The 12,797-nt window shown below is 43.1% G+C and overlaps 1 protein-coding gene across 2 annotated transcripts; it reads left to right on the forward strand.

The window, feature by feature from the left end:
- Positions 1-580: 580 nt before the first annotated feature.
- ATP6V0E1 (ATPase H+ transporting V0 subunit e1) lies at positions 581-11,951 on the forward strand. Of its 2 annotated transcripts, none has more exons than XM_031506004.2 (4): positions 581-712; positions 2,290-2,337; positions 7,324-7,450; positions 11,693-11,951. In XM_031506004.2, the coding sequence occupies exons 1-3, from the start codon at positions 609-611 to the stop codon at positions 7,415-7,417; spliced, it is 246 nt and encodes an 81-aa protein (XP_031361864.1). In that variant the 5' UTR covers positions 581-608; the 3' UTR covers positions 7,418-7,450; positions 11,693-11,951. The 2 variants fall into 2 exon arrangements, with proteins under 2 accessions (XP_031361864.1, XP_021387803.1); XM_021532128.3 differs by lacking the exon at positions 11,693-11,951 and adding an exon at positions 9,996-10,495.
- The last annotated feature ends 846 nt before the right edge of the window (positions 11,952-12,797 follow it).

Raw genomic sequence — 12,797 nt, forward strand, 5'->3', positions numbered from 1 at the left:
CGATCCCATCCAGGCTTCAATCCCATCCCAGTCCTGATCCCATCCCATCCCCGATCCCACCCTGATCTCATCCCATCCCATCCCATCCCATCCCGATCCCAGCCCTGATCCCATCCCATTCCCGATCCCATCCCAGCCCTGATCCCATCCAGGCCCCGATCCCACCCCCGATCCCATCCCATTCCCCATCCCATCCCCGATCCCATCCCATCCCCGATCCCATCCCATTCCCCATCCCATCCCATTCCCGACCCATCCTGATCTCATCCCATCCCATCCCGATCCCACCCCCGATCCCATCCCATTCCCCATCCCAGCCCCGATCCCATCCCATTCCCCATCCCATCCCATTCCCCATCCCATCCCCATCCCATCCCATCCCATCCCATCCCATCCCATCCCATCCCATCCCATCCCATCCCATCCCATCCCATCCCATCCCATCCCATCCCATCCCATCCCCGATCCTATTGCGCGCGCCCCGCGCGCTCCCGCGGCGCCACGGCTCCCTCCCGGCGCGCTGCCGCGGGGCGCGGTGACGTGGCGGGCGCTGATTGGCGGGCGGGGCGCGGCGGGAGGCGGCGCTGCCGCTGCCTCAGAGCGCGGCCATGGCGTACGGCGGCCTGGCCGTGCCCATCATCGTCATGAGCGTGTTCTGGGGGGTGGTCGGCGGCGTCCTGCCCTGGCTCGTCCCCAAGGGCCCGAACCGCGGGTGAGTGACCGGGGGGCACCGGCCTCCTTCCCTTCCGTGCCCCGCGGGTGTGGGGGGAGGCCCCTGAGGCGCCCCGAGGGTGCCCGGGCGCAGCGCGGAGCGGCCCGGGCTCGGCCGAGGGGCAGCGGAACGGCCGAGGGCACTGCCAGAGCCCCGCACGGGTTTGGGTTCCCCCTGAGGCCCTGGCACAGGTGCCCAGAGCAGCTGTGGCTGCCCCTGCATCCCTGGCAATGCCCAAGGCCAGGCTGGACAGGGCTTGGCACCATCTAAGATAATGGAAAGTGCCCCTGCCCATGGCAGGGGGTGGCACTGGATGAGGTTTAAGGTCTTCTCCAACCCAAACCATTCTGTGAAACCTCACAGGCAGAACGTCCCGTGCCAAGGTGGTTCATTGTCAGGCGGTTTTTGAGCAATAACTTCCTCTTTCTTTCCTTACTTGACCTTTCCTAACATACCCCACGTTTTACACTGGGTGAGACTGGAAAGGCTGCACTGGTGGGTTTCTGGGTTAAATGTGTGCTGCTGCCCTTGTCACTGAGGGCAACAACACGGCTTCTAAGCTCAGGTTTTTCCTGCAGTGGTTGTGGCTGCTCAGAGTAAAAAGCAGACAAGTTTTTGTCTTTCTCTTTTCTCTAGGAGATAATGGCTTCTTAATCTCTCTTCCTCTCTCTGACACTTCCTCTACTCCACAGGTACCAACTGTCTTTCCTCTCAGTTCTTTATCTAAACCCTCAATACTCCTCAAGCTCTGACGTTTCCTGCCTAATTTTCAAACCTGATGTGTTTTTCATGCCTGGAAATGTGCCTGTCCTCAGAAATATTTTAGAAAAATGGCTTCCAGGCATGGAAGTATGGGAATTCTGTGCCTCACCAACAGAAGTTACTCACCTACCATGAGGTTTTGTTACTCAGTTGGGGGAGGAAATAGATAGATGGAAATGCCTTTTTATCATTTAAAAAGAAAAAAAAAGCACTGTGCCACTGAGTTCCATGAGCTGCAGAGATCACTGTTAAAAAATCTCTTTTCTTCTCCTCCCATTTCAAACCCATCTGTGTGTGTGTAGCTGCAGTTTTACCATTTTCAATTTCAAGAGCTTGGTTCTTCCTTCTTTTCAGCTTTCCAGTGGTTTCTGACACAGCTGTGTTTCACCAAGAAAGGAAAATTTTACACTACAGCTTTGAGGTTTTATTTTGTGTTCCGTTTGTAGAGCCCTCATTCATCACATAAAATTAAAAGTGACAATTTGACGCTAAAACTTTCTGGAAGTAGAATTCTGCAAATGGAGAGGGCATTTATTGTGTGCATCCAGCTTCAGTGAAGGACACTGCATCAGATTTTGCTGCTGTTCACAGTGGTGTTAAATCCAGCTGTAAACTGTTTGGCAGAGCTGTGTCAGCCCTGCAGATCTGAACCTCTGCAGTTTACTCAGCTGGAAGAAACCAGAACATTCACATTGAGTCATCTTTCATATGATCAAAGTTTAAACTTGTCCTTGTTTGCTGTGGGGTTTTCCTCTGTGCATCTTGTGGTCAGTCACAACACCACACCTGATCATGTTTCTCCTTCCTCTTGGCAGAGTTATCAACACCATGCTGGTCACCTGTGCTGTGTGCTGCTACCTGTTGTAAGTACAAATAATGCCCTGCCTCTTCAGCAGGGCCCGCTCCTGGTAGAACCACAAGTTCCTTTTTTTATAGCCTCAGAGCAGTTAGAAGCTTTTTGAATGTGTCACAGAGATTTAGACACGTTCTTTGACATTCTCTTGGAATTCTGAGTTTTAAAGACCTTCAGTGTGCTGAAGAAATTTTCCCATTGGAAAAATGCTGAATTAAAAGGAACCTGAATTCCTCCTGTTGTCCTCTGACACATAACTCAGCTGTCCTCTGCATGGGCTTGCTGTTCCTCCTCTGCAGTTCACTGCCTCATTTGCTCACAAGTATAATGATACTCGGTCAGTTCTGAGATTTTCCTGATTCTTAAGCTTTTTTTGCCTTTTTTCTTTCCGCTTTATATTTAATTCTGAGGTAATACTAACTCAAACCCACTGAAGAGTTTTGCTTTTAGATTCCTTGAATATATTCTGAAAATCTGGTAGAGTGGTGGGTGGAAAAGCTGCTGCATGGTGGGTTTTTTAGTGAGACTTTGATATATTAAGACAATTTCTGTTTAAATACAGTGTATTTTGAGGCTGCCTCCTTTCTGTAGGAGATTTAGTAGCAATTACATAGTGACTTTTTGAGAGCTCTTCATATGTTTTTTTTTTATCAGCCAGCTGTAGCTGGAGGCTGCAAGACAAAGCTTGCTTGTGTTTTTCTCTCTCTCTTTTTAAAGATTGATCTTGTAAAAAAAATACTATGCAGAAATAACTTTGAAATAATTTGTTATGGAGAGTAAATTGGTACAAGTCTGGTTTGATCTTAAGAGTTAACTTGCTATAAAAATTCTTTGGAGTTCCATTCAAACCTGAGTAGTATTTGTACTTGAACTATTTAGGCATTATTTATGCTATTCAAAGGAATTTAAAATGAATATTTAGAGAAGTGCATCTCAGTGTTGACAAGTTCCAGGAGAGGCTTGTTGGGTTAGACTGTGGTACAACTAACACAGGTTTGGTTTAGCTTAATAATGTGATATTCAGGGTTAATATCAGTTTACACTCTACAAAACTTATTTCTATTCAGAGTACTTGATAGGTGAACTCCTAAGAATGCACTTTTGCTTAATTGTAAAAGTCCAGCAAACTTGGGTCTGTTTTGTACCCACAGAAGTTATTAAATTTAAGTTTTGCTGTGTGGATATGGAAATTAGAGAATTTGTGCAAGCAGCTTGAATTTGGGATTGGAATTTGGGAATCTCAGTACTGTGAAGGTCTCCTTGCCCTGCACATGAAGTTTGGAGCAGCCCAATCTCCTAACAGGTCCCAAATGTTTGGCTAAGAAAGAACAACTTTTCTGGTAATTTTTACTGGGTTGCTGTATTTATGTTACACTAAGTTGGGTGGTTTTTAATTAGGAGGAGGATTGAGGTTTGTTTTGGTTCTGTTTACATTTCAAGTTCTCATTTGGGTTTTTTTTCTACAGAAGCAATGTCCCACTCTTCTAAAACCCTTGAGGTTTGGTGTCTGTATTGTTTGGAGGAGAGTTTTCCTTGAAGTAGAGGCCACGTGGCATCTGCAGCATCCTCTGGGTTGGGATGTGAAATGTGCTTGTTGTAGAATTTCTTAACTTTTGGCTAAAGTCTGTGAACTCTTCAAATGTACAGTTGTACATGACTTGTAGGTTTAGTTGATTATTCTGTCTAAACAGACCCATTATAAAGCCTGCTGTTAATAACATGTTTTATAAACTGCTTTTTTGCATGTCCAGGGGTTCTCTGGTAATTTTGTGGGCTCTAACTTGTTTTCTGAAAGCCAAATTTCCTTTAGCTTTCTCCAGTTATACTCTGGGAAAAAAAAAAAAAAAAAAAGCAGCAAAATCTTAGGATGTTTTCAACCCTTGGTAGTTGTACCCAACCACAGAAATTGGATTTGTAGTGTCTGCTTGCCAGAATGCAACAAAAAGCAGATTTTTCTCATCGTGTTCCAAGACAGAACTTGCCTCATCACACAGTCTTTCTCTTTTTTATTTGCTCATTTATTCTGTATGAAACTGTAGAACAGCCCTGTTTGGAAAGGGCCTCAAAAGATCTGGTCCAACCTTTTTCCTGTTTTATTCAAACATATGGAAGTTTATTGTTCCTGCATTCTTTTTGTTTTGGAGGAGGAGGTACTGAAAACATTTAAGACTTTACTTTTGGGTGGTTAAAGAAAGAGATTAATTTTTCATACCAGCCTTGAAAAATTGCTCCTGGGAGTTCTTCATTAGATGTGTTAGGATTAAAATAGGTTCTGCTGTCCCAGGTATTTGTGTGTCCTTAGCAGTGGCTGGTGCTGTTCTGTACTCTGTACATCTGTTTAGTCTCTGCTAGACCTGCTTTTATATTCTTTGCGTTACCTTCCCAGTTGAAAGTAGGGAAAAAACAATTTCCTGTCTTCATTAAACACCACTTGATTAACAAATTGATTTTCACTGAAATTAATTTGAAGTCAATCATGTTTCAACTTAAAGCTGTTTCTTCTGTATTTAGATTTAACAATGATAATTTTGAATAACCATAATGATTACGTGGGATTCATTTGGTTGTTCTGTGGAAGATATTTGCATCTAATTTGTGTACAGATCCTGTACCCAGCAGCCTTTTGAAGAATAAACCATTCCCAGGAACCTCTAAAATCTAAGGTAAAGTCCAAGGAGTTACTGCTGCAGAAATCAGAGGTTACACCATATTGTGAGGTACTGCCAGAGTCTAAATCTGTTTTGCTGTGCACAAAGCAGTTCCTGAGCAGTGTCATCATGTCCTAACAGAGGACAGGGTGCTTGGAAAATCGTATTATTTGCTACTGATTCTAACAGGATTAAAATATGGATGCCCAAATTGACATTTAAACAGAGATAGCAGGACCTTAATTTGTAACACGAGCACAGACAGATGGCAGTTGTGGTGGGAAGACCTTTTAAAAAAATCTCTCTGGTACAACAGAAGGGACTTTAATTTCCTTGTCTGAGCTGGATAATTAACAGTAACTGTTCTAAGTGGGATCTGGTAGAATGTAAGGACCTGTGGGTGGCTCGAATGCCATACCTGCTTTTAGCAGCTCTGGAACATTGCATCTTGGATACAGAGGTTGGTTTTACTCTGAATGCTGCGTTTTGTTGTGCGTTGTCACGCTGGATTATTGTATAAAGCAGCGTCACTTAAGCAAAACACGGGAAAAGCTTTTCATGACTTACCTTGAATGCGAGGCAGTTGCAGCCTAAGAACTGCTTTAAATTCCTCACCCTCGCAGGGCAGGGGGAGGAGCTGCTGCTGCCCTAATGCCACCCTGGCTCCGAGCTCGGGTATCCAGCACGGCCCCAACAAACGCCTTTTGAAAGCTCCACGCTGCTTTTCCCAAAGCCTGGTTCCCCAGGCTGAGCTTCTCAGTGTGCTCCCAGCTCCTTTAATTCACAGCCGTGCTGGGCCTGAGCTCGGGGAGCAGCAGATTCGTGCGAGGAGTTCCTTCCTGCTCTGCGGTGGCAAAAGGAAAAATGTGCTTTAACAGGCATTTAGTGTTCTATCCTCCTCCCACTTGTGTTACTTCAGGATGCTGGAGGCAGATGGCACAGTGCTCTTTGGATCTGTTGTTGGATCTGAAAAATTAACCCTCACAAAAGAAATTCCCTGATCATTTAAGAGCTAATTTGCTTTCCTATTAAGTAGATTTAATATCATGCTCTCAAAATACATTGTTGTCACTGCTTTGGACAGCAAAGTAGAAACGTGCCAATCTAAAGGTTTTTGGCTGTTCTCAGTTGTGTCTTGCTGATGTTTTAATTCCTTTGTAGAGCCTGCTACATGTTCCAAGGTTTGTGTGACTGATGGACTGCTGCAGGCTCAGCTCCTTGTTTTAGCTGGGGTTCTATCCCGTGCAAAACTGAAAGGGGCATTGCAAAAAAATATTAGTAAATTTGAGGCGGATTGATGTGTTTTCTTTAAGTCTGGCCCACATCTTTTGCCTGTGGCTGTTGCAGGCAGCCGACCTGCACTTGGTTTGCTGGTCAGAGCATCAAGGTTTGTGTGGAATTTTCCATGACTGCCTAAGCACTCTGATACATTTGTGGCAGCTCCCATTACAAAGCTGCTCTGCTTTTTCTCCTCCTTACAAAGCATTCTAGAAATAGCAGACAGATGAGCCAGTGTGTTCACTAAATGTGTTTATATAGTTAGTATGTAACATAGATTTAAATCCATGGAAGCATCCATTGCTTTTTCTTATTCTTGTAACGTTTACAAAGCAAATATATCTTTTAAGAGTAGAATATTTATTTCTGTTTAGCTTTCCTGGATATTTTCCACAAACTACATTCCTCTTGTTCTCAGTTCTGGCCATGGCTTCTGCAGTGTTTGTGCTCTGCCCCAGTGACAAGGCTGCTGTGCTGATGATCTGGGGTTTCTGTCATATTGGGGTTGTTCTTGTGAGGCTCTTTTTTGTTTGTTTTTTTTTTTTGTGTGTTCTTTTGTACCCTTTTACTTCAGGTCCCTGTTACTTGACCTCTGTGCCAGGTTTAAATTCACTTTTGTTAAATCTCTGAAAAATATACCACGTCTGTCATGCACTGAGAAGCAAATGAGGGAGAGGATGCTTCTCTGAGGTTGTTTTTAAAGGACGCTTCAATGGCACTGAAAAAAAGTCTCTCTTTTATGTTTGCATTTTCGGAGCCCCCAAATACCTGAGTTTCACGTGTCTCAAAACACTTTGCTGTCAGAAGAGAGGTGTGAGGGCAATGCTGTCAGGTGGTTTTGTGTTGCTTTCAATTGAACAGGACAATCTATTTCAGCTGCAGAATAATTTAACTTCATTGCTGCTGGCTGGTCCTTGTGTATGAGCTTGAGCAGAATTTTTATTTGAACCTAGACCTTCCTAAAATAGCCTTTTCTTCTCTGATGGTCCTTGTGTTTGGACAGCCTTTCCATTGTCACAAGCTGTCATTTGGCTGATTGGTCTCTCTTGGGTTGGGGGGGTGTCTTGCAGTTGGCTGATTGCAATTCTGGCTCAACTCAACCCTCTCTTTGGGCCGCAGTTAAGCAATGAAACAATCTGGTACCTTAGATATCACTGGCCTTGAGGATGTCTGTGCTGTGCTGCAGTTCATTGGCAGGTGAGTATGATCAGATTTATTGATATATTTGGTGTGTTAAAGCTTCAGGAGAGATTGAGTAGTAACATGAGCCGTGTGCTCAAACTGCTGTAGGTATTTCATAGGAAAAATATGTCTTTCTGTAGGCTGCAATAAAACATTTTGGATGTTAGTCTTGATTGGATACATGAAAAGCTTGAACTGAAATATTGGCAAGTTATTTTTCTTTCTCTCCTGTCGTGTAGTGCTGTGTTCAGGGCTTGTAAGGAGAAGAAAACATTCATTCCAAAAAAAACCATATAATTGAACTGGGGTAACATAAGTGGATTTCCTAGTCTTTGCCAATTGTTAAACCTCTCCTCGAGCCTGCTACCATTTAATCTAAGACCTGTCCTGATTTCCAAGGCAACACAGCATTACCCTCATTCATCTGGGAAGTTGGAATGGGAGCTGCCATTAGAATGTTCTTTATCTCCTGAGCTCACAGCTTGATGGTTTATTTTGTTTTTAATGACAGCCTGTGTGCAGCTTTAATCCCAGGGGAGCATGGTGGTTGCTATCTGGGCAGTGCTGCTGGAATGTGGTTCTTGCAGTTCCTGGGCTTTTGACAGGGCCAGCAAAAATAGTGTTGTACTAAAAGTATCTTGATGCTGTTTGGCTTGTTCAGGAGGGCAGCATTTGGAATTGAAGATTCAAATGAAGGAAATGCGGAAACAAGCAGCCATGATTATAATTTTTAAGCTGGTAACTGAATAATTAAACACATTTATTTTGTCTTTGTAGAACACAGCTCAGTACAGCAGGCAGTGCCAGTTGATGTTATAGCTCTGTTAAATGCTACCTGGGGAGTGTCCTGGACATTTGCTCCCCAGTTTCAGAGAAGGCTTCCTGGCAACTGGGATATTGTCAGACTGGGCCTGTGTGTGTGTCTGCAGCTCCTTTTAAGCACCAAGCAGAAGCTAAAGGTAGACTTGGCCCTGCTTCAACTCCAGGCCTGTAATTAGCTAAGTCAGTCAAGCAGAATTTTCTAGGAGCATTTTCACTGCTTGGGTGCTAACATATAATTAGTTAGCTAAAACAGAGAACAGTGTGTTTTGGTAATGGGCACAAAGATCCCTGAATCCCATAGGATGATTCAGTTGCCTGGGATCTGAAATTGGAGTTATCTGGACATAAAAATTGGGTTTCACAGTCTTCGTGTTGAAACCAGCAAGGACAGGCAGGAGGTGAGACACAACCTCTGGACTCCTGCTAACAGAACCAGGAACCTTTCCTCTCCATTTCAGTGAAGGATTTTCCAGAGGACTGGAGTTAAATTGTACCAAGGAAGAGAAGGAACTTGTGTGTTTGAAGCTGACTGCAGAGTTTCTGAGGAGCTGTAATTTAAAAACTTATTAATGGAGCATTTCAGCCCTGCGTAGCACATGCTGTTTTGTTACATGAAGAGTTTGTTTTAACCTTTCATCTGATTTTATTGGCTTGATTTTGGAACAAAATTAAGGTTGTTGTCTCTGAAAAAGAAAGATTTAGAAAAGTAAAAGCATATAATAATCCTGAAATATCTGTTCTTTGTTGTTTGAAATGTGCTGTCCCAGGTCACACCCCTGCAGTGTTGTTTGAGTGCTGTTGCAGGGCTGAGGTGCTCCACGTCCTGTCCTTGCTGCTGTGGAGTTTGTGCCTAGACAGGAGCTGTGAGTGAGATTCCATCTGATAAGAGCTGGGATATCTCTCTGACACTGCATGGATTTCCATCAGTGTAGCAACCAGTTATTTCTGGATTTTCAGCTGTGCTTTTCCAGCATTCAGGGAACATGTACTATACTTGTTTCTGCCTCCTGTTCCTTTCAGTTGAGGTTTGGGTGGACAAGTATGGAAAATGCAAGGAAAATAAAGTGCTAACTCCCAAAGTGGAAAGATCCTTAAAAATAAGGATGATTAAAGCAAACCCATTTTACTTCACTGAGCAGCCTGAAAGTGCTCCAGTGAGCTCCTTGTGTTCTGCTGAGGAACTCTGCATATGCTGGCTTGATTGATCTGTGCCAAATTCCACAAGTTTGCTCTGTGTTTTCAGGCAGTCTCCCTCCCATCCAAGGGATGATTTTATAGCAATTCAGTTGATACATCACCGAGTTAATGGCTTGGATGGCAGCGTGTAAGAGCACACAGAGCTCTGTAGCCATGGTGAATCCAGGCTGTGCACTATTCCAAACTGATCCAACAGTGCCTTTTCTCCTTAGCTTGGTGAATTCTCAGTCTGTGTTCTCAGAGCAGGAACTGTCTTTGTGCAAGTGGAGAAGGGCTGGCATCCAGCTCACTGGGTGCTGTTACAGCAATGAAAACATTTGAGGGAAATAGTTGTTCTACCAGCTTGTAATGTAACTAAAACTACTTGTAGTAACTTCAGAAATGAAACTGCCAAGAAAACATCCACACAGGTGAATTATCTCCAGTTCTTGACATTGCTCAGTGTGTTTGTGGAATGGAGATTGCTGTGGTTAACAGCCAGGCCTTCGATTAGCAAACTGTCTCCGTGGAAGGAATAACGAAGTTGCCTCTTGCTTTGCAGGTGAAGAAGAGATGAAAAGCTCCACTGACCCAAAGGTGCCCTTTCTGTAGCTGGTTGGATATGAAGCCTGCAGTAATGCCTTAACCTTTCTAATGTTCTTCAAGTGGCTTCTTCTAAATCCTGGTGTTTTTTCCTACTTTTCCATTTAACAGAGTGCCTAATGCAATTTATACTCCTCTTTGGTACTGTCAATTTTTGATGTTAACTCCAGATGTGATGAAAATTTCTGTTTTTACGGGTCATGGAATCACATTTCCTGTTCATTTTATCTGTAATAACTCTTTATATTTGCAGGTCTTAGTTTGTCTGTCATTGTGCTGTTCACCCCTGTTCTGTTTGCACTGGACAAAAATGTGCAATAAACTGTGTAAGGAGAGGAGAAAGATTGGTACCACGTGCTGATGGCAATTTTTTTTTTCCAAATGAATTGTATTCTTGAGAAATCTGGCCTTAAATTTCTCATGCCTGGAAATAAAACTAATCCTCTGCTTGATACAAAACGTTCTCGTGCCATGTTTAACTGTTATTTTTCTGTGTGTTTAATTGGATGCTTGGAGCTGAGCTGAGGATATTTAGATGATATGGATAAATTGTAATGAAGTTAAATAGTAGGAATAAATGGGAGATTGTTGCCTGTGTCGAGACCTCTGGGGTTTATGTATAATAGGATTAAATTTGTAATTTAAAATTGCTGAAAGGTGCAGGAATAAGTGAATGCTTGGCTTGAGAGCCTCTTTTCCAGGAACTTCTCATTGTCTGAGGGGTACTCAGAGTAGCAAAGGAAACATGGCTAATTTGAATGAAGCCTTCACAGTGATTTTGACAGGAGGCTGATTTAATCCCTGGCACATTTGGAGGATATTACAGGAGCAAATGGTTTGAATTGAACAGCAAACATTCCCGTTGTTTTGGACCTGAGCTTTGCACGTGGAATTGCAGACCTGGGAAAGCACATGGCAATGTAGGCAGGATGTTCCTGAGGCTCCTCAGTGTCAGCTGAGTCCGTGGGATTGGGGTGGATCTGGGCAGTTGTTTGCTGAGGAGCAGCTTCAAAGGGTATAAATGCTGCTCTCTGAATGCTTCCTTACCACGTGTCCAGATAAATTACAATTATTCCCTTTATTGCTGCGCACAAGGACATCATGGAATGGTTAATATTTTATTTGCTTTTCCCTCTTGGATAGCACCACTAACATGTTCAGTGGGACAGCACTCGTTACTAGACAGGAAATTCCAAATGTAACATGTAACATTGCAGTGATCCAAAACTGGACAGTGTGAATTGCAAAAGAAGGAAGAACGTGCGCCTTATTACAAATAAGCATAGCAGCTGTTGGGACTGGAATTTTTTTGACATGTTGCCTTCTAAAAGCCATATTTTACCATGCTAGATGTTGTACACCATCATGTTACACAGTCTGTACCAAAGAATTCCTAAGAAAATTTAAACCAAGTGATCATATAAAAACTTAAAGTTGTTTGATTTTTGAGGTGTGTGGAGAATAAAATATGTTGACATTGTATGGAAAGAGGGAGAGAAATACGCCAAGATGTCGTTGACAGATTTTAAGATTTTGAAATGTGTTGATCTGCTTGTCATATTTATCCTGAAGTGAAATACCCCAAGAGAAAACACTCAATGACAAACAGAGCTGTTTTTTGTGTTACCACTGTCTTTAACGAGCTTTCTATTTTAGGTTCTAAGCTATCACTCCGTCTAGAAGAGAGAAGTAAAAGAGTTCCCATGGGATGTCTCACTGGTGCTGAATTGAATGGAAAGAGATATTCCAAGCCAGGACAAAGAAGCCATAGAGCAGTTTTCACCTAGATGCTTCCCAGAATGACACTCCCCTTTTCCAGCGTGGTTAATATTTTTTCTGAAGTAGATGCCAGGTGGTAGCATGACTGAAGAAGCTAAAAGAATAATATTTTGTGTCTGTTCTGCTGCATATTGCATGGTGGTTGGGGAATGGTCTGCTCCTTGTGTGCCAGGAATTAACACTGCTTGGGATAATTTCTTTATTTTTTGCATGACTGCAGGAAATGAGAAGAGAGGGATTCAGCCACTGGTGCTGAACAAACAGTGCAGGTACCAGAGCATCTATCACGCATCCCTCTGTTGTCTGACAGCAACACAGAATGTTCAAGTGTAAAAGAAAGAAGTTTGTGCTTGAAATGGAAAACCTGTGCCTGTGTTGAAAGATATTTGGGTAAAAAATTAGGAAGGTGAAAGAAGCCGACTCCACAGTCAAGTTGTGAAGGCTTTTAGGTTATAAACTCTGGCAATGTATAGTGCGAGAATTCAGGTCAGGGTCATTTCAAATGCTTGTAACTGCTTTTGTTCATACTGTTTAGGAAATGCAAATATCTGCATCTCTGCCTGCCCCTTACAAGTAATTGTTCTAAAGACTTTATAGAAGTTTACTTTTCATTTAGTGGAAATCATGAAAGCATTCTACTCCTGTGAAGGGCTGAGTTATCAGAGATGGGCGGCTGCTCCCTTGTTCCCAGAATTAAATGTCATGGACTTTCTGGGGCAAAAATAGAAGAAATGGAGTGAAATGCAAAAACTTCTTTAAAGAATAGAAGACATTCTTTACAAATAGCAAGATAAAAACGGGTAGGTCTATTTTTTATTATGTTTAGTAGTTCATTATTTCTCCAGTTGTGTCCGAAGCAGTCACCAGGCCAGCCACCTGTCACTATCAGAGGTGGTTGTGCATGTAGCTAAGGACAGTAGGAAAAATACAGAACTGGAGGTGTGAGACGGACAGATGAAGGGGTGAGTACGCGAGTGGAGCC

Source organism: Lonchura striata, chromosome 15 (genome assembly GCF_046129695.1).
Source record: "Lonchura striata isolate bLonStr1 chromosome 15, bLonStr1.mat, whole genome shotgun sequence".
Lineage (NCBI taxonomy): Eukaryota > Metazoa > Chordata > Aves > Passeriformes > Estrildidae > Lonchura > Lonchura striata.